Source organism: Littorina saxatilis, linkage group LG9 (assembly GCF_037325665.1).
Source record: "Littorina saxatilis isolate snail1 linkage group LG9, US_GU_Lsax_2.0, whole genome shotgun sequence".
Classification (NCBI taxonomy): Eukaryota; Metazoa; Mollusca; class Gastropoda; order Littorinimorpha; family Littorinidae; genus Littorina; species Littorina saxatilis.
In genome coordinates, this window is record NC_090253.1 from 36,556,765 (window position 1) to 36,581,232 (window position 24,468).

At 39.9% G+C, this 24,468-nt stretch overlaps 2 protein-coding genes across 6 annotated transcripts in view; one reads left to right on the forward strand and one right to left on the reverse strand.

The window, feature by feature from the left end:
* Positions 1 to 10,165, reverse strand: part of LOC138975934 (EF-hand calcium-binding domain-containing protein 5-like) — a 42,057-nt gene extending 31,892 nt beyond the window's left edge. For 2 of the 3 annotated variants that reach the window (XM_070348701.1, XM_070348700.1), the window contains exons 1-7: positions 9,449 to 10,165; positions 6,950 to 7,109; positions 6,126 to 6,263; positions 5,602 to 5,757; positions 5,100 to 5,196; positions 3,523 to 4,572; positions 903 to 1,037 (exon numbers count right to left, since the gene is read on the reverse strand). In XM_070348701.1, coding sequence (XP_070204802.1) covers positions 903 to 1,037; positions 3,523 to 4,572; positions 5,100 to 5,196; positions 5,602 to 5,757; positions 6,126 to 6,263; positions 6,950 to 7,109; positions 9,449 to 10,029 — 2,317 coding nt within the window. In that variant the 5' untranslated portion in view covers positions 10,030 to 10,165. The remainder of the gene's footprint in view (positions 1 to 902; positions 1,038 to 3,522; positions 4,573 to 5,099; positions 5,197 to 5,601; positions 5,758 to 6,125; positions 6,264 to 6,949; positions 7,110 to 9,448) is intronic. The other variant, XM_070348702.1, reaches the window with a different exon arrangement.
* A 75-nt stretch (positions 10,166 to 10,240) lies between these two features.
* LOC138975925 (uncharacterized) overlaps positions 10,241 to 24,468 on the forward strand; it is a 60,795-nt gene continuing 46,567 nt past the window's right edge. For 2 of the 3 annotated variants that reach the window (XM_070348688.1, XM_070348689.1), the window contains exons 1-2: positions 10,241 to 10,429; positions 13,920 to 13,975. In XM_070348688.1, coding sequence (XP_070204789.1) covers positions 10,376 to 10,429; positions 13,920 to 13,975 — 110 coding nt within the window. In that variant the 5' untranslated portion in view covers positions 10,241 to 10,375. Of the gene's footprint in view, positions 10,430 to 13,919; positions 13,976 to 20,873; positions 23,023 to 24,468 lie in introns of those variants that run through there. The other variant, XM_070348690.1, reaches the window with a different exon arrangement.

Genomic DNA, 24,468 nt, shown 5'->3' on the forward strand with positions numbered 1-24,468 from the left:
GTGTGTGTGTGTGTGTAGAGCGATTCAGACTAAACTACTGGGCCGATCTTTATGAAATTTGACATGAGAGTTCCTGGGTATAATATCCCCGGACGTTTTTTTCTTTTTTTCGATAAATACCTTTGATGACGTCATATCCGGCTTTTTGTAAAAGTTGAGGCGGCACTGTCACACCCTCATTTTTCCATTAAATTGATTGAAATTTTGGCAAAGCAATCTTCGACAAAGGCCGGGGTTTGGTATTGCATTTCAGCTTGGTGGCTTAAAAACTAATGAGTGAGTTTGGTCATTAAAAATCGGAAACTTGTAATTAAAATTATTTTTTTATTAAACGATCCAAAAACAATTTCATCTTATTCTGCGTCATTTTCTGATTCCAAAAACATATACATATGTTATATTTGGATTAAAACCAAGCTCTGAAAATTAAAAATATAAAAATTATGATCAAAATTAAATTTCCGAAATCGTTTTAAAAACTATTTCATCTTATTCCTTGTCGGTTCCTGATTCCAAAAACATATAGATATGATATGTTTGGATTAAAAACACGCTCAGAAAGTTAAAACGAAGAGAGGTACAGTAAAGCGTGCTATGAAGCACAGCGCAATCGCTACCGCGCCAAACAGGCTCGTCACTTTCACTGCCTTTTGCACTAGCGGCGGACTACGTTCAGTTTCATTCTGTGAGTTCCACAGCTTGACTAAATGTAGTAATTTTGCCTTACGCGACTTGTTAAGACCTGCTTTTCTCCGATTTTTGGAGGTCTTAAACGGGAGGGTCCACTGTATTCACATTGGCTCAAGACTATGAGAATCCCATTAAATCCCTTTTAAGACCTGTTTTGTTCAGATTTTTTTTAGAAGGGGGGGGGGGGGGGGGGGGGGGGGGGTCCGCTGTACCTTCGTTCTGTTGAGGCTGTGCTGGAGTCTCCTCAGAACCTTCAGTGGCTTTCTCTTCATTTCCTGATTCGGCAACTTTTTGCTGTTGCTGCTCCGTGGCTGCAGTGCTTGCCTCATCACTACCCTGCTCCTGGGCTGTTTTCACCCAAAATTAGAGTCATTATTGTCCACAAGGTCAATTTTGCTTGCGACAATAAATATACACAAATGGGTGATTTATTGTTAACGTTGAACTTATTTTCATTCATTTTATTTTAACGTTGAACCAATGACAAAACAAAACATTCACTAGAGCCTGGACCTTGTAGGCTTTGAAGTTAATTGTCAAATAATAATGAGGAAATGAACAAAACGAGAATTAGATCAGTTGTAGACGCTGCTAATCTTTAATTCTCCAAAGATGGCGAGCCACTAAAATGACTACAACCATTTTTGTTTTTCTATGTGTGCCATCCACCTACAGAATATATGTATACATGTGATGGTAGCAATTGACATAGGATCATTTGACCTTGTTATAAGATTTCAAATCCTTTCTTTTTGCAACAAAATAAATCTGCATGAACATTACAATTTATGTATACATTAATGCTATTTTCCCTTCTAATGCACACAAACTTTATATAATTTCACATTCTGTCTTCATGACTGTTCCAAAAGAGCTCGGTACACTTCCAAGTACCCTTCATGAAATTATACATGAAACAGCTACTGAAGGTAGATGTTTACAAATATATGTATACCACTGCTTACAATGACAATCCAATAATACAATGTCTTGCTCGAAGAATTCAACCTTATCATGATTATACATATTCTGCATTCTAACTATTCAATCTGCTGGGGAAAAAAAGACTAATGAAAAACACACTGTTTTCTGGGTTGAAAAAGAGTCTAAGAGGTCTCACTAAAGTGTTAAAAGACTTCTGAAAAGTAAGTGTTTTTTAATCAGAAGATGATCGATCACCAAGATTTATAGGCTAGCTAGTAAACAGTTTCATTTTCTAGTAAAGGCAGAAAAATCAATCAATCAATATGAGGCTTATATCGCGCGTATTCCGTGGGTACAGTTCTAAGCGCAGGGATTTATTTATTTTTTTAATTTTTATTTTTCTGCAATTTATATTGCGCACATATTCAAGGTGCAGGGATTTATCTATGCCGTGTGAGATGGAATTTTTTTACACAATTCATCACGCATTCACATCGGCCAGCAGATCGCAGCCATTTTGGCGCATATCCTACTTTTCACGGCCTATTATTCCAAGTCACACGGGTATTTTGGTGGACATTTTTATCTATGCCTATACAATTTTGCCAGGAAAGACCCTTTTGTCAATCGTGGGATCTTTAACGTGCACACCCCAATGTAATGTACACGAAGGGATCTCGGTTTTTTGTCTCATCCAAAAGACTAGCACTTGAACCCACCACCTAGGTTAGGAAAGGGGGGAGAAAATTGCTAACGCCCTGACCCAGGGTCGAACTCGCAACCTCTCGCTTCCGAGCGCAAGTGCGTTTACCACTCGGCCACCCAGAGCTGGATCAATGACCTGAGAAAACAGCTGATTCAGTTGATCAAAGCAGACGTGAACATGTAGTCTTTCACAGTACTAGAATTGTTAGTCACTACTCAACGGAATGACAGGAGTGTCAATAGCAGATTTAACATCATTTGTCAGGAAGGTACAGAGATTTGAATTATGAGAAAATCGAATGTACAGACTTTACTCAAACAAATGAAGTCTCTTTTCTCCCTTTTTTTCTAAAAGTGTATGCAAACTGTCTAGCCTATAGCAGTTTAAAACAGTGTAGACCGTCACAAAAAAATAAGAAAGAAAGAAAGGAATTAAAATAGCTTTATAAAAGCAATTTTCATGCATTTGTTGTTCTGGTTTTTTTCTTCTTTAATCTGAAATCCAGATGACTATCATCTGTACTAACTGCTAGGTGACACTGTCTTCTAAGCACAACAAAATCAGAATTTGCAAAACACATTATAGCAAAAGCAGAGCAATGGACAGTTCTAAACTTGGGATATTTAAAGATGCACATTCAGTATCTAAGGCATGTTTAATTGCACCTAATCCCACAAGATCTTACCTTATAGTGTCAAGTGGCTTTACTAGTGCAAGCTATTACTGATATTTACAAATGTGCATGGTGGTGTAAATTAAATACAGATTACTAAATCACAGAACTACTGAAACTATGTGACTAATAATCTCTCTAGCCATTTGACCAACTCAGAGAATTCTTTTCATTACTTGTACTGTGGAAAACTGCCACCTTTAACTGAATTCAATTATTTTTCCCAGAGCAAAGTTTATAAAAATGCTTTATGAAAGCAAAGGACACCTTACAAAAAACCCAAGTTTTCTTAAGTTCCAAATACTTCAGTCAGTTTCCGGAAGTCTCAGAGTTGGCCAAATCCATCCATCTATCCCACAACTATAATTCTAAGACAGTAACTATAGGCTGCATGGCTACATCCCCTGATGCTAAAATTGACACTACAGATGTCAGAGTGATTAGGAAGACACCTGAGGCCATTCTAGCATCCTGGAAGCAGACTGGAGAGCAGAAAGAAGGCAAAACCCAGAGATGAAGAGAGTGTAACCTGCTGGTGTGGTGGAGGTGTCTTTGTCCTGCTTTTCTGGCACTACAGCTTCTTCTGCTGGTGCTACTGCGTCATCGTCCGGCTTGCTTTCTGAAAAACCTTCATCAATATCTTCTTGAGGACGAGCTTCCGCTTCATTCCTCCTTTCTTCTTCCTCTGGCTTTGCTTCATCTTCTTTCTCTATTGCTGCTGCTGTTTCATTCTTTTCCTTCTCTCTTTCTTCTGCGACCACTTCCTTTTCTTTCTTGACACTTTCGGTTTCTGCTGCTGGTGGTGCAGCTTCTGTGTTGAGTACTGCAGCAGACTTTTGGCCATCCTCTTCTTCCTTCTCAGGGGTCTTCTCTGCCTTTTCCTCAGCTACTCCCTTGGAGGCCTCTTTCTCTGTATCTTTTGGGCTTTCCTTGCTGCTTTCTTCTTCCTCCTCTTCTGTGATGGCCATCAGATTCAATGAAGCTGAAACAACTGCTGCAGGAGCATCAGAGGTTTCTGTTTTATCCTCGCTATCTTTCTTGGCTGTGTCCTCTTCCGGGGTCTTTTTCTTCTCAGCTTCTCCTTCCAACTTGCTGGCTTCATCTTCTTTCTTCTCAGGGCTTTGTTCTGCAGTCTTTGCTTCTCCAGCGCTGTCATGCTCACCCGTCTTTCCGTCCTTCTCACCGGCGGCGTCATCACCCTTCTTGTCTTCTACCACCTTCTCTTTACCCTCTTCCACTTTTTCTTTATCACCAGCCTCCCTGCTCTTATCATCAACACCCCCCTCAGATTTCTCTTCAACAACAGCTCCTCTGATCTTATCAGCAAGCTCCCCATCTATCTGACTTTCCCCAGTTTCAGCGTTCTCTACCCCTGTAGCCTGTAGCAGGCTGTCGTCATCATCCCCTGACCCAACCCTGCTGGACCCTGGGGAGATTTTGATCACCACGCCTGACTTGTTGGGAGGCTCACTTGTGGTCGTGTCATCCTCATCCTCCCGTGCCGTCTCTGGAATCGTGGCCACGCCGTCTTCATCGTCAGTCATGTTGTCGTCGGCTTCGTCCACCTCCACCACCGGCCCTGTGAAGAGAAATAACATGCGTGAGTTTGTTGAATTTGTTTTTCTTTTGTGCCTGAGGGAACACTATGGGTTTGTTGTACAGTGGAACCCACTTTTAAGAACCCCCAATTTAAGACTCCCTCCTTTTTAAAACCTTGTTTTCTCAGACTTTCTGTTCTTAACCTCCGTAAAATTACCATTTTACGACTCCCTCCTTTTTAAGACCCAATTTTCTAAGATTTTTGGAGGTCCTAAAAGGCGGGTTCCACTGTATATACAGGATACAGCACTACCACAGTCCACAATCCAGCACAACCACATTAAGTGACTCCCATTTTTCTCTTTAGAACATTTAGAATCTGGACCAAAGAGAAACATCATTTGTTGTGAACAATCATCAAACAGTGTCTGTGTGAGTACTGGTATCAATGTCATTGTAACACGCAATAGAATAAATGATGAGACAAACCAACAAAGACACACACACTTACAACACATATAGGCACCAAACACTTACACAAACATCACAAATTCACAGTCATCTTACATGTGCGAGGATTCCTGAAACTTTTTTTGCTATCTTGGAAGACATCCCAGAACTGCTCAAACAGGTTCAAGATACGATGTCTGTCCAGCAACCCAATCTGCATCATAAAACACAAAGAAACTGAACGTAAATCACCTGCACTGTCATCAATGGCACAAACATGAAAATGCCCAAACAGTCATCATTTGACAAAGGATTCCAACAACTATGCTCACATACAGAAATGCATGCACACAAACTTAACAAATGTAAATAGATCCCCAAAAAACATACCTCCCACAACACGTCCATCTTCCACCCCCTAAAAAAATCATAGTACAAACAATAATGAAAAATACATCTAAACTGACACATTTCTGGAGCACACACATTAAATTCAAAGGATAGAAACAACTTCAAAAGCACAAAACATAAATGGCAGAAGTAATACATTACACTCCCCCCCCCCCCCCCTAAAAAAAACAACACACACAAAAAACACCAAAATACTCCTAAGCCTTACCCCGCTGTGGTCACAATAGATGAAGAGGTTGGTGAGCATGATACGCCTATGTTCTCGTTCAGCACTGGCACGGTGAGCGGCAGCGCATTTTGACATGTGCTCCATGAACTCCTCAAACACTTCAGAGGGGAGAGTCTCCACATGCAATGACAGGAACTGGAGAAAACAACAGTACAGGTTTAAAATATTGATGCTAGGGTACACAGCTTCACAAAACTCTTAACTCACACGCCCCTTTGTGCAATTTCACATTTTGAAAAATGATAGGCAGTTATCAGAAAGTCTCATGCAACACCTTTGTCTCTGAAGATTAGTAGCTGCTATAATGTATTAATTGCTACAAACTCTGGCACCAGTTTATAAAAGCTCTCAAGTATGAGCGCTTTAAAAAAAAGTCTACATTTGAAACCTTTTATCAGAATGACATTGAACATTTCAAGGTACCATTTTTTTAGCACACGCAGTTAGTTCTTTGATGAAGATAAATTGTACACGTTTGTTTAGCGTAGTGATGATTTACACACTTGAGCAAATTCTGTAACAGCCAAGGTACGTCCAGTCTCATCTGTAGATTCCAAAGGATGGCCGAACTTTGCAACCTCCTGAATCTCTGGCGGAAACTGTTCTGCTACCTCCATGAATGATCTCAAGGCATTCTGCAGCTGTAAAAGAAAATCATACTTACCAATTACTTGATCTTTGACAAAGCTCTGTGCAGTAGATTGCATGCACACATCTGTCACCTCTGAGATAATCGACGTTAATATGGTTTGAGTCTTCAGGTGAATGATCACCTTCTACATTTCTGACATGTGCACGTGAGTGTGTGCGTGCGTGCATGTGTATGTGTGTGGATGCATGTATATGATAACATTGAACATCTTTCGGAACCCCTAATACCATGGTTTGATCATCACACTCTTTCTTGTTTCAGACAGTAATTTCTCCTGGCACAACACAAATCTCTAGCCTCCCTCTCTGAGATGCGTTTGAAGACAGACTGTTAAAAGAGAATAAATGTATGTACATAATTATGATAGAATATTGATGTATGAATTGAAGAAATGTATAAGAACACAAGAATGTATGAATGACAAAGAACAAATGTTTATTTTTGAATGTTTTATGTATGTTTTATTACGGACACAAAAGCTCAGCAATGCAATTTCTCTTTTAGAGATTAATAAAGTTATTGTATTGTATTGTATTGTATTGTATTGTATTTTAACTACCTGCCAGAACACCAGTATCAAATTACCAGAATACCGTCTTCTGGTATATGAACATTCACACTTGATCATGCTCACTGGTTCTCAATCCAAAATAAGAACAATGTCTACATGCTTACCAGTGAGAGTTCCACCCTGTTGTTGTCAGTGGGAACATTCCACTCTTCAAACTGAGTCATCAGCGCCTGTTGTCTTCGCTCCTTCTCCTGTTGTTTCAGCTTAGCCTGCAGTTCTCGCTCAGTGCGCTTGCGTTTAGCCTCTGCCTTGATGCGTGCCAGTCTAAAAAATTACAGTAGAATGTGAGAATTAATTAGAAGCTTAATAATAAGCTAAAAGATAAACCCAGCTCATCTCTGGGAGAATGTAATCATTCAGAACACCATACAAGAGATTATAGTCAAAAACAAAGCAATAGTTTTTAAACAAGAAACTACAATGATAGTGGGAGGTAACAATTAAATGCTGAATTTACTACGCATGTATTATTCTTGTTTGTTGTTTTTTTGCACATCCATGCGCAGATATATATATCATGACCTCCCTTCTTTGTCTCTGTAAATGCACTCTAGGTATATTTCTTGTATTTCCCTTGTTCTCTTGTAACATCTATGATGTAACTATTGCACTCCTATAACACATGAAATAGTGAATAAATAAGGGTGCACGAAATACATACTGGGTGGCCGAGTGGTAAACGCACTTGCCTCGGAAGCGAGATGTTGCGAGTTCGACCCTGGGTCAGGGCGTTAGCAATTTTCTCCCCCCTTTCCTAACCTAGGTGGTGGGTTCAAGTGCTTAAGTCTTTCGGATTAGACGAAAAACAGAGATCCCTTCGTGTACACTACATTGGGGTGTGCACGTTAAAGATCCCATGATTGACAAAAGGGTCTTTCCTGGCAAAATTGTATTGGCATAGATAAAAATGTCCACCAAATACCCGTGTGACTTGGAATAATAGGCCGTGAAAGGTGAATGCTCGCCCTAATAGGCTTGAGGTTTGCTGGCCGATGTGAATGTGTGATATATTGTGTAAAAAATTCCATCTCACACGGCATAAATAAATCCCTGCGCCTTGAATCCGTGGTTGAGATATGTGCGCGATATAAATTGCATAAAATAAAAAAAATAAATAAAAAAAATCATAGCTGGCTCTACTTTCTGTCGTCCTTGACATTCCAAAATGCACATGTACCTGTTGACCGGATATGCAAAGGGTTACCACACTTTTGAGAACTTGCGCGAGAGTCGTTCAGTGTTATAGCTGAGTTTTAGTCTCGACTTGCCGAGACTATCATCACAGCATCATAGATTTCATGACGTCTGTCGTCCATCGCGTCATATTATGGGGTTGTAATCTGATTGTTTCCTTCTATTCGCTGCTATATTTCTCTCTTGTGATCAACATGACAAGCCATATGTGTTTGAGTGTGTGTGCTCGTGCTCTCAACTAAAACAGAAGTCAAACTAGCAATCGTTAAAAACCCAGTCCGTCCGACCAGTACTGCTATGTTCAGGCTATGCTCATGTGAAGTTACAGCGTGCCCGGTACACACACCCTTATCGGTACATCATCGACTACGATTGTTCTCTGGACAAGCTGTTTAATGCATTTTGCGAGTATTTCTAGCTCTTCTGCGGTGCAGTATGGCCCTATAGACAATGGAGGTGTCCAAGATCTCAGGCGATGCGTGTGTAACCACTAGGTATTCAGTCAAATCCGTGTAAGAGGCTTTCAGCTGACGGGGACAACCAAGCCACCATAATGCACCGACTTGACATAGATCAACAGATGTGCCTTTAGAATAAGGTGTGTGCAGAGGTGCCTCATCTGAACTGACAACTAAAGCTTGATGTTTCCGTCACACTTTGTCTTTTAGATCTTCATGGGATATACAGGTTACAACACTCGTGATTTTTTATATGGCTTGTATTTCAGTCAAGACCCAGCGGAATATCAAAGGGACTCACTCGCCATATATATATAAAACATCAGAAATTGTGAAAGAAACAATTGAAAGTCAGCAGAGACTTTCTTCCGAGATTTGTTAAAATCTCTTAGCAGAGAAAGAGAGAGAGAGAAAAAGTATCCCTTCACAGACAGCCTATTGGGAGCATCAGACCCTCCTCAAGGGGGACTGAGATTTACAATGCAAAGTCCCTTTGTGGGGGACGTATCACAAGGAAATCTAGTCCTGAGGAGGACCATTGTTTTTGCACCTAGACCAGACACGTGTTTCGACACTATTGTGTCTCATCAGTGGTCAGGTGGTACTGATGGCGAGAGTTGTCAACCCATGGTATCCAACTAAAAATCTTTTGCATATATATGATATATATATATATGACGTCAAGAGCGAGAATGCATAGAAATTACTTCATGAGCAAGGGAGATCATCTTTTAGTTTTACTCTGTGTGTGTCTCATTTTGGCATTTTCAGCAGCGCTCTCATTATAAATGTATATATTTTTTTTAAATCCTCCTCTGACTTCCCATACAAGGCACAGCCTGGACTCCTATCAAATAAGGGCAGGTTGAGTAACACAAAAATTGGTGTATTTTTAAATTAAATTATTTCCGAAAAGTAGTCTAGCAAAAATATGCATTAAATTGAACCCACCTGTTATCCTCCATGTCAAACAGCTGTGCTTTCAGCTCCTCTGCAACTTGTCTCATTCCCCGGACATAAGGAGATGCTTCTGAGAAATTACTGAAGCGAGGGTTGTTTCTGAACAGGTACTGTGCAAGAAAGGTGAGAGGGTTGAAGTCGGGATCAAAACCACTAGCCCTCCCTGGATCTGCCAGCCCTTTCTCATCTACAGCATTAAGCAACTTCTCCACTCCCAGGATCAGCGTAGGCATCACTTTGTCAACCATGTAAGCCCTCGTCTCAATCGTGGCCTCAGACTGAGAGAGCCAGTCTTTGACCAAAAGTTCAATTGGTATTTTCCTGGCTAACTCCCGGGCGTTTTCCTTGGACGCTCTGACCTCAACCTTTTTTGCACTGCGTAGCTCGGTGAGGCGGAGCATGGCATTTTGCTCATGCATTCGTTTCCATCTCCTGACATCGTTCTTCATAGCAGAGGAGCGACCTGAAGAGCCTGGGTTTTCTCCTCCTGAGCAAATGCGCGAATGCTTTCCTGGAGATCCCAAACCGCTTGCAGCGGATCCAGGGTGACTCGACACAGCTGTCTCCGCCATTTTGGGTTTGGTTTCAACGCCTGTGATTTATTTTGTTTCAGTTTTTAACAATCAGACAGTCACAGGTCTCACAGTTTACTGATCGAAACATTCCCGCTTCGCAGAAGACAGAGTGTCAGCCATGTTGTTGCGGGAGTCGTTGCTAGGAGGAAATGTCCACCGCGCATGCGTCTCGTAGTCTCCACCTACTTCCGATAAAATTCGATGCTTGCGCAAAGTAAACTTCCTGTGCTCCACCAAAAAGAGACCGTACACTTCCTCAAAACCAACTTTGGCCGAAGATAATGATTTGATACGAACAACAACGATCGTGAGGGCTTAGATCAGCTGTGGTGTAGTCGTTTCTATGGCGCTTGTGACTCTTCAGCGTTCGCCCAGCCCCAGCAATGACCCTGACGAGGTATGTCGATGTGATGGTGGTTGCTTATACGTATGTCGAAGACAGTTGTTTGATGACAGCACAGGCTCTCGGGTTGCAGTTGTTATTGTTACGGCTGTGTTGTGATCATTCACAACAAAATCACGTAGAACTGTGCCATTTAAGTTCAGTGGACTACAGTGTTTGTAGTTCACTGGCGGTAATATGCAGCAGTACCGTTTGCACCAACACTTGCACTGACAGTGTGTTAGTTCACAAGCACAAACTAATTTTACTTTTACTTTTAGCTTGTACTTTGTTGTTGTTATTGTTGTTGTTGTTGTTGTTGTTGTTGTTGTTGTTGTGTTTGTTATTGTCCTTTGAGCTGTTTTTCTTTTTGTAAGTAATGTCATTGAAAGAAGGTTTTCAAATAACACTTTTCTTGAGCAGATAGGCCTACTTCATTTGAAAAAAATCTGACATTAACTTAATTAAGTGATTAACTCATAACTGACAAGTCAAAGACTGTTATTGTGTTAAGGTACTTATAGAATTCAGATCCTCTTTTCAAAAATATTATTGGTGTGTTAAGGATGGAGATTTTTGTTTTGTTTGTCCCAAGCGCACTTTGACTCATTGAATTGAAAAATCAACATTATAGAAAAGGCTGTGCAGCATCAGATTCTTTGTTTTTATTTGTTGTACTTTGATAATCAATTGCTCTCCGTTCCTATCGCAAAGTGGCTTTGAATGGCAAATTCGCTTTGCGACCGGAAGTTAACGTCGGCGTGTATACAGGGGGCAGAATCATGTATCACTTGGAGTGCGTATAGCCAGTGCGAAAGTATTATCCATCATTCCATGTGTGCATCATAATCAGGTACTTAATTTTTGACTCACATGCGAAGCAAAAGTGAGTCTATGTACTCACCCGAGTCGTCCGTCCGTCCGGAAAACTTTAACGTTGGATATTTCTTGGACACTATTCAGTCTATCAGTACCAAATGTGGCAAGATGGTGTATGATGACAAGGCCCCAAAAAACATACATAGCATCTTGACCTTGCTTCAAGGTCAAGGTCGCAGGGGCCATAAATGTTGCCTAAAAAACAGCTATTTTTCACATTTTTCACATTTTCTCTGAAGTTTTTGAGATTCAATACCTCACCTATATATGATATATAGGGCAAAGTAAGCCCCATCTTTTGATACCAGTTTGGTTTACCTTGCTTCAAGGTCAAGGTCACAGGAGCTCTTCAAAGTTGGATTGTATACATATTTTGAAGTGACCTTGACCCTGAACTATGGAAGATAACTGTTTCAAACTTAAAAATTATGTGGGGCTCATGTTATGCTTTCATCATGAGACACATTTGGTCACATATGATCAAGGTCAAGGTCACTTTGACCCTTATGAAATGTGACCAAAATAAGGTAGTGAACCACTAAAAGTGACCATATCTCATGGTAGAAAGAGCCAATAAGCACCATTGTACTTCCTATGTCTTGAATTAACAGCTTTGTGTTGCATGACCTTGGATGACCTTGACCTTGGGTCAAGGTCACATGTATTTTGGTAGGAAAAATGTGTAAAGCATGTGAGTCGTATGGGCTTTGCCCTTCTTGTTAGTTACAGGATTCATCAAATATTGAGACAATATAATTTCTCCTACAATTCTACTGTGCCTTCATTCTGAGAGTAAAGGACCTTTGTCTTTGAAAATTGAAGAATACCACACATGGAGCAAAAGAGGAAGAAGAAAAAGTCTTGTAATTTGTCAGAATATTTATCTAGATGTGCAGACATGTAAAGATAGTGAATACAGATTGCAGTGAAATTATATGGTTTGGGCGGCACAATATGCATAACAGCATGGTAGCTTAGCTAAAAAAGGTATGCTTATGGAACTATAAGTAGAAGAACAAGAAGTCTGTTATTTATAAAAGGTTAATTAATGCTGAATATTGTTCCAAAACCAAGACTCAGAAAAAGAAAGGGTATACTGCGTATTAGTAAGTAGAAGGCAAGACCAGGGATGTTGTTTGCTAACACCACTCCCCCCCCCCCCCCCCAGAACTTTAGTTTGACCCTTCTAAAAATAATGTCATTACAATTTTAATAATAATGACAAATTTTGAGGAAAAAAATTCAGACTTTGCACGCAAAGTTACTCTAGTCTTACCACCATTTACTTATAACATCTATTGGACACACAGTTTGTACAATTTCCAGCCAATGAAAAGCCACATTCACAAATTGGTTTAAACAAATTTATTCAGTAAATTTCTGTGGAATATTGCCGCATACATAAAATAAGGAACATGGAGCACAACAAGCTAGGCTTTAATGAGCGTACTCTTAAAAGCAACATTCACATATAAATATATTGTGTAAATAAAATTTAAAAAAAAATTCAATCCACTGAATAAAAGACCCATCCTTCCGACCCTAATTTGGCCTTGTCACCGGAAACATACATTATTTTTTGGCCTTACCAAATAGTGTTTGTCTGGTTTGGTGGGCACTTTTTGAGCTTTTCTCAGTCCAAATTCAAATTCTATAAACTGTGCCGAGGCGCAGTTAGGCCTAAAAAAAAAAAAAGTGTGGTTACGATAACCCGACCTACCCTATTTTTAGGGGCCGACCCTATAACTTTTTATTACATTTGTCCACAAAAACCAAGAAAACGATTGCAGAAAACGCAATGAAAGCGCCCAAGTCGCACACTTATTTCCCTGTCAAGTAGGTACTATGCTTATGGAACACATTGTACACATTGTATGCTTTGTACACATTAGAAAAAAAAGTTTGAAAAAAAAAGTGATTGCCTACCTTCCTACCCTATTTTTTTTGGGCTATGTTACCGTAACCACACCTTTTTTTTTTGGCCTTACGTCTTGGCAGTTTTAAGAGCCTCTAATCAGCCCTGAAAGTCCAAACAATTGTAGCCTTTGGCTAGTGCTTCTCAAAATTGACTCGCCAGAGATCAAATTTTACTCACCAAACCAACCATTTGTTTCAATAAGTTTCAGGAACTTTACTCGCAATTGGCGAGTAGATGAACATGTCTAGTCTACTCGCCAGTTATGAATGTTTACACTGGCCATGGCGAGTGAAATACTTTCTACTTTTAGTTTTAGGGCTGTCTATTCCAAGACACCCTATATATATACATTAAGACCTCATTTTCTCAGACTTTAATTTCTTCATAGCATCAGTAAATTTACATCTGTTTTAAGGCATAACTTTTCCAGATTTGTAAAGGTATAAAATTAAATAGGTAGACTGCTAATAGGGGAGCTGCAGGGTTTTTTTTTTTTTTTTTAAGGTGGATTTAGGATAAAATGTACATTGTTGTTCAATGTTTTGAATTACAAAGGTAAGTCACTGTACCTGTGTAACAGTGTAAGACTAGATCTTTCACAGTCAGAGACTCGTATTTTGGACATTCCTAGTAAAATGTATGATTCTCTTAGCTTTTTGTTATTCATATAATAATACAAATTCAGTATTTACCTAATCGTTTGTGCAGGAGTCAGCTGAGGGAGGCGATGAAGTGGATGGAAAATCTGCTTTACGACACAAAAGGTAAAGTTTCGTTTAAACAGTAACACTAATACCATTCTGCATAATTGTAAAACTAGGAGTTTGGATTGTTAGGCATTTGCCAGCTTATTTTTGAATATGTATACAGCAACAACTATACGTTAGATTTATATACATGTTAGATGTGATATATATATATATGCATTATGAGACATGCCTGCACACTTGTATCAGAATTATCATGACTAGCTACTTGATTGTTGAATAGCACTACTGAACATACAATGCTAAAACAATTGTTATGGCTCTGTCCTTTGTCAGGGCTTGTGATTGTTGCATTGTATGAATTTTTTTTCTCAGGTTTTCTTTTTTCACAATTCTTTATTCTACTTCGAGATGTGTTTCCCTTCAAGGAAAGTAAGGTGCCTGCCAGTGTCAGTGGCTCGCCAATTGTATGCTGCTATTTAATTTAGTGAGTTTAGAGTTTAATTATATACACTTGCAATTCGCCTTCCCTTTCCCCCACCTTCCTCAGGTAAGACTGACAGTTGTGACAAGGAAGAAAATTATATTGTGTTCCATTAGGCCTGATTTAAAAAAAAGATAGAACATCAGTTGGAATTTATAATGTGTGCTTTATTAGAAGTTAACGTTGATGAGAAAAATATGGTCATTTATGAGTGATGAAACTGAAAGCCTGTCCACCATAATTCAAACTTGAGTGCAATCCTGAAGATTTTTATGTAAGGGACAAAGTTTTGTACAATGAACAGTATGTGCAGGGTAGAGTTTGAAAAGTAAATCTGTAATTACTAAATCAGTCACAAATGTAACACTAACATCATTAAGTGTTGATAATTGATTGAAACATTTCTCCATCAGTCCATTGGTAAACATTTAGAGCCCATCCAAGTTAAAGATGTTTCAGATTTGAGTAAATTGACCAAACTAACTTGACATATAGATATTTTAATTTTTTTTAAACTCAGGAGCTTTATATGTTAGATCAACCACAACATTTGATCAAAATCAAACAGGTTATGAAATGGAAAAAGGTGATGTTCTCACATTTCTGCAGACAACAATAATTTCACAGATGTTTTCAGACGTATTTTTTTTATTCATTTAACTAGTCAGGAGAAAGTTTCAGGTTGTGTTTGAGATTTGTCACTTGCTGCTCTATGGTGGAGTGGCATTTTCAGCACATCAGATGTGGGACAGTTGTCATCTGTTATATGCATATCAATAGTGATCTGCTTTGCAATGCATAGATTTCAGTCTTGTTATTGTCTGAATCGCTGTGGGCAACTTGCTGGTGCTATTTATACCTACACATTTGCAAACAGAACATGTGTACACTTCATCATCTACGTATTACAGTTTTGATTATGAACGTGATGGAAAGCTGCACATAAAAGTCATGTACAGTGGTACCTGCGATGAAAGGACACCCTTGGGACCACCCGAAAGTGTCCCTACATTGCAGGTGGCCTTTCATGACAGGAATACTTTGGTAGAGATAATATAAAAAGGGACAAGAGAAGGTGTCCTTTTAAGGGAGGTGTCCTCTCACGGGAGGGTCCACACATCGCAGGTACTGCTGTATGAATTAAGATTAACTAACTTGCACCTGTCATGGAGTAGAGTATTTTGGGATGCAACTTTTTTTTTCTAATTGGAACATAATGATGCTCAATTTTGTACACAAGCACAAATTTTCTGTCATTGTCACCACTTAGTTTAAATTTGTTTACCTTTTTCACAGTCTTTTGTGTACATGTGTGTGTGTGTACGTATGTGAAAAGTGAGATATCATCTGTTACTGTTAGTGTTTCTGTTCATTTTCATTTGTTTGTCCTTTTTAACCCATTGCATTTGGTATTGCACCAGGTAACTGACATAGTGAGCGTGAGTTAATCACTGCAGACTCTCTAGTCATGCCAATTGTTTGAAATGCAAAGACACTTGTAGTTGTACTTTTTTTGTAAGTACTTGCTTTTTCAGTTTTTAACAGTAAAAAGTAGATTAGAAATAATAAATGTTAAAATGGGCTACCAGCGAAATTAAGTAAATAATTACTCCAAACTGACAAACACACCATCGCTTGCTTTTGTAATAAGGCCCAAAAAAAAATGTATGTTTCTGGTCACCCGACCCTACCTAGTTATTTCCCGCCGACCCTAGACTTTTTTTTATTGCATTTGTAAAATAAAAAAAAAGAGAAAAAAAAGCGTCAAAACGAAAGTAACAGACGGCAGACGACACAAGGGGGATAACCCCGCATCCCTTTTGTCTCATTTGTTTTGTAATGTGTTGTCTTTGTCTTTGTATAGTAAGTCCAGTCTCTTTTCGTCACTGTATAGTTATTTTCTATCCTGACCAAAAAATTTTTTTAAAAATCCCTACCTACCTACCCTATTTTTTGTAGCCATGTTACCAGAAACATACAACTTTTTCTTTTTTTTTTGCCTAATGGGAAAAAATAGAATGAGTTCGGATTTTTTGACTCACATGCGAAGCAAAAGTGAGTCTATGTACTCACCCGAGTCGTCCGGACGTCCGGAAAACTTTAACGTTGGATATTTCTTGGACACTATTCAGTCTATCAGTACCAAATTTGGCAAGATGGTGTATGATGACAAGGCCCCAAAAAACATACATAGCATCTTGACCTTGCTTCAAGGTCAAGGTCGCAGGGGCCATAAATGTTGCCTAAAAAACAGCTATTTTTCACATTTTTCCCATTTTCTCTGAAGTTTTTGAGATTGAATACCTCACCTACATATGATATATAGGGCAAAGTAAGCCCCATCTTTTGATACCAGTTTGGTTTACCTTGCTTCAAGGTCAAGGTCACAGGAGCTCTTCAAAGTTGGATTGTATACATATTTTGAAGTGACCTTGACCCTGAACTATGGAAGATAACTGTTTCAAACTTAAAAATCATGTGGGGCACATGTTATGCTTTCATCATGAGACACATTTGGTCACATATGATCAAGGTCAAGGTCACTTTGACCCTTATGAAATGTGACCAAAATAAGGTAGTGAACCACTAAAAGTGACCATATCTCATGGTAGAAAGAGCCAATAAGCACCATTGTACTTCCTATGTCTTGAATTAACAGCTTTATGTTGCATGACCTTGGATGACCTTGACCTTGGGTCAAGGTCACATGTATTTTGGTAGGAAAAATGTGTAAAGCAGTTCTTAGTGTATGATGTCTTTGCTAGGTTTAGTTACCCTAAAGGTCGAGGTCAAGCATGTGAGTCGTGTGGGCTTTGCCCTTCTTGTTTTTTTTTTTTATCAGGCGTGGACTTTTTTGGTACCATTTTCAAATCTCCATTATATTGAGCTTATTTTTTTAAGTTCCCACAGTGAACGAAGTTTAGTGATTCTGAATCATATTTTCAAAACAATCCCTTTCTCTTTTGTTTCCTTTGCGATTTCATGTTATCATGTCTCTTTATTAATATTATCTATATATATATACGACTTGTGTCTGTGTGTGTGTGTGTGTGTCTGTGTATCTGTGTATTTGTGTATTTGTGTATTCGCCATGCACGGCCAAAGTTCTCGATGGATCTGCTTCAAATTTGGTGGGCTTATTCAGAGAGACCCCGGACACAACCTCATCGATGAGATATTTTAACACGTGCTCTCAGCGCGCAGCGCTGAACCGATTTTGGTTCCACCTCAGCTATTTTGGTTCCACCTCAGCTACCCGGGCCCCCATACCGACACACCATAGCCGCTACACCACATCACAACGCCAAAGTTCTCGGTGGATCTTTTTCAAATTTGGACACCGTATTCAGCTACACCCCGGACACAATATCATCGATGAGATATTTCAACACGTGCTCTCAGCGCGCAGCGCTGAACTGATTTTGGTTTTTGTGTTCATTTCACCATTATAAGTAACTCTTCCTTATCTTCTCCAGTGTTTGGCGTTTATCTCCCTTCCTTCGTGTGGCTTTCCCGTTCAGTTGTAAGTTACTATTACTATTTTTAGAATGTCACTGCGCTGTCCACTGCGCTGTCCACAACGCTTCCCTTGCACCCGTAAGTTGTTCTTACTGTCAAAGTGAAAAGGTCGAATCAATTTATAGCCACGCGAAAAATACACTCTCACCTATCTCTATATATTTATAGATACAGATATGCATATATATATACGGCTTCTCTGTGTGTGTGTGTGTTTGTGTGTGTGTGTGGGCAAAAACCTGTGTATTGTAGAGTTCTGTTTGTGATGTGGTCTAGCGGCTTTTGTCTGTCTGTATGTTCTGGCATGTGAGAAGCCACAGCAGATAATATAGGGCTAAGAAATAAGCTCTAAAATTCTCAATCCCGTTTGACAGGACTTCGCCTTCAAAGGTGATTGTGGTGAACCGCCACGCTGTCTGTCTCTGTCTCGCGCCGTTCACCCCAAATTCCCGTTTCTGAGTAACTATTTTTAGAATGTCACTGCGCTGTCCAGAACGCTTCCCTTGCACCCGTAAGTTGTTCTTACTGTCAAAGTGAAAAGGTCGAATCAATTTATAGCCACGCGAAAAATACACTCTCACCTATCTCTATATATTTATAGATATAGATATACATATATATATATACGGCTTCTCTGTGTGTGTGTTTGTGTGTGTATGTGTGGGCAAAAACCTGTGGATTGTAGAGTTCTGTTTGTGATGGGGTCTAGCGGCTTTTGTCTGTCTGTATGTTCTGGCATTTGAGAAGCCACAACAGATAATATAGGGCTAAGAAATAAGCTCTAAAATTCTCAATCCCGTTTGACAGGACTTCGCCTGCAGAGGTGATTGTGATGAACCGCCACGCTGTCTGTCTCTGTCTCGCGATTCACCCTAGTTAGTTAATAATGGGGGTGCTTGTTGAGAAGAGGGGGAAAGTTTGATGTGAAGTGAGTTGAAACAGTAATGGTAGTACTGTGACATTTGTTCTTACATTCAAGCCATTTGAGAGAAAGAAAGCTCTCTAAGACACCGAGCTGCTGCTGTTTCAAACATTCTATTTAACAAAATGAAGAAAGAACAAAGTAATTGAGGTGAGCTCCTGAATCTTCACTTCTTCTCAGTTGTAAAAGAAGAGGTTGCACAGGCACTTTTTTTCTCAAAGTTTAAATTCAAAGTAATTAAGACGAGCCGCGAAACCTCCACTTTTTTCCTCAGTTAAAAAAGAACAGGTTTGCGCGGGCACTGGTATTGAATGGGTTAAAAGGCCAGGGTCGTTTGTGCGGGCCTTCCTGCCTTTATCAGTGTCAATATTTGATTTGATGGGCAAATGTCAATGAGTTTTGTGGCCGTGTGTTTGCCCCTTACCCTTGACGGGCCTCGGCACAGCGGTATTAGAGGAGTGCACAAGAGGATCACAGTCGTTCATAAATTGGGCGTCGCATGAGTGCAGTCAACTCAGATGACTCGGGTCGTCGGCCTCTTTCTTCCCCTCCGCTGTGCATGTGACGCTCCACCCCTCTCACTCCCGCCCCTCCAACATCCACACAGAATGCAGATTTTCCATGTACACAGGTTTTCAACTCTGCTCACCCGGTTACTTGTGTAGAGGAACATCACATCTCTAGGAATTTTCTTTGAATCTATTCCAACTTTGTTTGAACAAATTTTGAAGTCATGTTCTTTCTGAAGTTTTCTATTCTACACTTCCGATTTACAAGTTTCACAAGGGCTGTGTTAATGTAGCCTGATGTTTATTCGTGTACAGGCTTCACCTGAAGATATGTTTTTATGACCGGTTAACATTGTCAACTTTAAAATAGGGAACCAGGCAGTTAGTTGAATTAAATGTTTAACCACCCTCTTCTTTACTGCAACATCATTTGGTCAGCTTGTGGATTACAGGTTCTTGCGCACATTTTACTCAGTCAAAAGATGCAGTTGTTTAGGCATGCCGATGGATCTCTCAGTCTCAGTATGGAACAGTTAGTGGTACCTGCTATGAAAAAATCACCCTGGGACCAGCCAAAAGTCTCCCCACATTGCATGTGACTTTTCATGACTGATATATTTTGGTGGTAAAAGTAAATGACAAAGGCACCAGAGAACGTTTTCGTTCGCGATAGGTGTCCTCATATCGTAAAGGCCTCACATCGCAGGTACCACTGTTCCAACAATCTGCGCGATCGCTCCAAATTTGTGTTTTTTTGTGTGTGAAAAGTCATGTTTTTACTGAAGTTTTCAAAAACCACCCTCTTATTAACAGCAGCAACATTTGGTGAGCTTGCGGACTGCAGGTTATTGGATCATTTTACCCAGTCAAAAGATGTATTTGTTTTGGCAAACCGATGTATCTCTCGGTCTCAGTATTGAACAGTTACAGTGTTTGTCCAACTTGTAGAAGGGTACATGCTCTTTTCCAAAGCAAAAGCCTGGACGGGCGTATACTAATTTTAAATGACAACATTGTAAACACCAGAAGGAATGTGTCTGTAGGGCTGTAAGCTTTTGTTCTCGATGGTAAAATCACTCGAACTGCACTCAGGTTTTATCTTTTGGACAAAGAAGAGCAGATGTTTTGGGTGTGTCATTTTCACATCCAGCTGCGTTTTTCTGAATCGCAAGCTATTGTCATTAATTGGTTCATGAATAAGAAGAGCCTCATAGCACGCACTCTTCAGTTATTGTGTTACACAATTCAAGTGTCACACATTACATTGGCCTCAATCTTTGCTTCGCCCACATGGCGGAAACCTATTAGTGCATTGACCTGATAGACACTCATTAAGACTGAAAGTAAACAAGACAATACATGGACATAGAAATAGTAGTGTATTTAAGGTGTATTCCTTCTCGTATAAGCTAGATGGTTGGCCGAATGGCGATCTTGAATTGGCAATGAACATGAATGTGGGGGGGGGGGGGGGGGGGTGACGGCACTTGTAACAAAATAGGCTGATGTGTTTCAAAGTAACCACGATTATATTATCATCGTGTGGACGTTTTTAAGCTACATAAATCAATAACGATGCATGTGAACTAGCATAGAGTGACCCATTGTATACAGAAGCAGTAGACACGATAAAGAAGAAAAACACACACACTCGCGTTTTGGATTTTGAGCATGCTCGCTGCATTCCCACTCTGAAACGAGCTTTCATTTTTCTTTATTGTCTAATGTTTAGCTAACGTAGCCTACAGCAAAGATTTGTCATTATTTGTTCAAGCGTTCACTGTAAATGGTAATGCAAAACTTTGAAAGGCCAAACTATTGGCATGACATGTGCGCGGTCACTCCACAATCTTCCTTTCAGAGACCCATTCGACTTTCTCTGCCGTGTTTTTTCCTGCTTCAGGTGTTTGAAGTTTACCCTGGCATAAAATGTATAGAATTTGAAACGTGCAGTCAGGGACTTTTGTGAGGGCCGTTAGAAGAGTGTGCAAGACTGAGAAGGGGGAGAGACATTGACTCAAGGGAGGAAGGGAGGTTTGTAGGATTAGGAAGAGGGGGTGGAGAGGAGAATTCACCACCGTGCGTGCTATCAAACTCTTTGAGCAAACTGTTTAAAGAGGCTGTGGTCGCACCGCTTCAGACGTAAATCGTTGACTGGCGGTTGAGAAGCGTACACACACACTCACACACTCAGTTGCACGCACTCACACACCAAGCACACGCACACACGTGGAGAGGGAGAGGGAGAGACTGAGAGAGAGAGAGGGAGAAGCGTGTTGTGGAAGGGGGAGGGGTGATGGTCTGGAATGCACACACACACCAGCGGCCTTCTACTGTCAATTGACAGGCACATTCTTCCCCAGCCTCGTTTGTCGCTGGTCGTTCGTTGTATTGATGGAAACTTCTACAGGCACTTGACATTAGCACTTTTTTTGTTTTTTTGTTCTCTGTTCCGTGTTCAGTTGACTGCTAGTGCTAGTTGTAGTTGAATGCAAGCAGATGGACGTTTCATCCCCACTAAATGTTCCAGAGTTTATTCATATTGTGACACACAGAGACCGTGCACCCGGCTTCATACAAAGATATGTTTGTTTGCTCAGCCTTTAACAGTGAAAGGATTCGAGATCCATTTGCAGAGTCCAGGTGTAATTCTGTAAAAATATGCCTCGACCGGGTGTGTCAAAAACAAAGTAGACTTCAAAATGGGCCGAGTTACGAAGAACAGAAGTTCGTGTGTTAAAAAATAGATTGTTGGCTTGCGAACAATGGAAACTCACATCTGCCCTTTGTTTTTAAGGTCTTCAAAAATGCAAATTTTCTTCTGAAAACTGGAAGCATTCCAGCACGTTGCAACTAATGCCTGAACTATTGCAGGAATCGTCGGCCGGGAAAGTTAGGCGATATTAGAAAAGTGTCCACATTCAGCTTGTCTTTCGTGTCCCTTAAAATAACAATTTCTTTTTTTTATTATGTGTGTATGTTTGCTTTGCTGTGTACGTGGAGGAGCGGGTTATAGAAGTTAAGTTCTCAAAGACGCTTATTTAAACGCCGACCCCCTGTTGAAATCAAAAAGCTAATTTAACAATGAAAGTGACGGAGAACTTTTTGACAAGGAGCAAACAGCACTTGCTTGTAAAGGAAAAAGTGGGCTACTGGTAGCCAGATGGTGTTGATCTCACAACGGTCACACCCACGCTTTCACAATAACAAACGTCCTTGTCACAGTCGCACACACACACACACACGCACGCACATACACACACACACACACACACACAAACGCAGGACAGAAAGTGCTGAACTTTATTTTCCAGAGCCCTTTCTTAGAACAATCTGGAGGGAGAGAGGGAGGGAACAACTTTTTTTCAATGACTGAAGAATTTATTGTTGGGTGACTAAGACGGAATCACACAAGCATTGAATCTCTGAGAAGAAAAAAAAGTGACTCGACCTAGAGACGAACTGTTATGAGCACGACACCCGCGCACACACCCCTACACAAAAAGCGAGCAAATCAGCACCGAGGTGAAAAGCCCCGCGGGACACCTAAGCTATGAGGAGAAGTGTCAGTGCGATCCGGCGCACACATAAATCAAAATCGTACCGATGGTTGGACATACCTGTGGCAGTAATGTGAAGTGCTGACCTGATGGGACTTCTAATGTATGAGGTGAGTTGGGGCTAATCTCTAACACGACAGTATAGGAAATCTCCCCCCAGCCCTCCCGGTAACAGATGATTCCCACCCGAAGACCAAGGCCATGTCTAAGCCAAAGGGGAAGGAGACAACTTGGTGGGGAAACTGAGTGAGGTTCGGATTGCCAGATAAGGACTGGTTTATGAATGCCATGTCCTCAGCGTTTGATTTTGTAGTGTAGGCTCTAGATTAGTTATTTTGCTCTCATTCATCATATCTCTTTGTTTTGGGGATTCTTATTTGCTCTATTTTTTATTTTTTATTATGTTACACAATGTCAGCAGTCACCCAGAATTATCCCATGAAGAAAACGTATAGCAGCAGTGAAAAACACATGGTTGGATCATCACCCTCTCTTGCCAGCATCATTGTTTTTAGGTGTAACAAAATTATGTGCTCCAGGAAAGTTGTTGTTTCAGGAAACTGTTAGTTTCATGGTCATTTTCTTTTTTAATGTCTTTGTTTTAGTTGGTTTTTAAGGATGAGTCGTTCAGAGCATTTAGCTGTCTTTGTGAGCGCCCGTTCATGTCACCGCTGGGGCTTAATTAAATCAATTAATTAAATGAAATGCATGGTCATTGCATTAAATTTCTTTCAGCTCTTTGGCATTGCCAAAACATCTGATTTTCACAGGTGGCAAATATACTTTTTACAAAATGGATTATCATTGTACTAATCCTCGGCTGTGTCTTTTACCAAGTGTTCTTGGTTAAACCTAGCTGTTGTCCCTCTGAGTGTCATGTCACTGCATGTCATTCACATCACACCCACACAAACAGAAATGAAAATGTGTGTGCACTTGCACAAACAGATATCAAAAATGGACCACAAACGAAAGGAAAACACATTTTTGATATTTCAACACAGTGACAGTGACACTGAATGTTTATTTAGTCAAGCAGATTGACAGACTAATAAGGGTGACATTATTGGTGCTATTTGCACAAGTGGTTTTGACATCAACTGTGATAATGTTCCTACAAATTAACTGGATTACTAGACCATTCGTAATAAGCGTCATTACACTCAAGAGTTTATAGACTGTAAATGAGATCAAGTAGGTTTAAACTTTGACATTATTATTAGTTGCTTCAAATAAACTGGATTACTGGACCATTCATAAAAACCATAATTAAAGTGAAGCTTTTATAGAAAGTAAATGAGATCAAGTGGGTTTAAACTTCTGTGGTCAATGACTATTTAATTTTTGTTTAACTAATTACAACTGCTAGTTGAAAAAAGAAAGTAACGATAACCTTGTGGCTTTTTTTTAAGCCCAGAAGAAAGTGCAACCAATAAGGCAATGTCTTTACTGGTATGTGCATAGAAAATGTCACTGAAAACCATATAATTTTAGTCTTTGTGGAGAATATTTGTTAAGAATGATCTTGTGAATATAATTTAAGTATGTCATTGCCC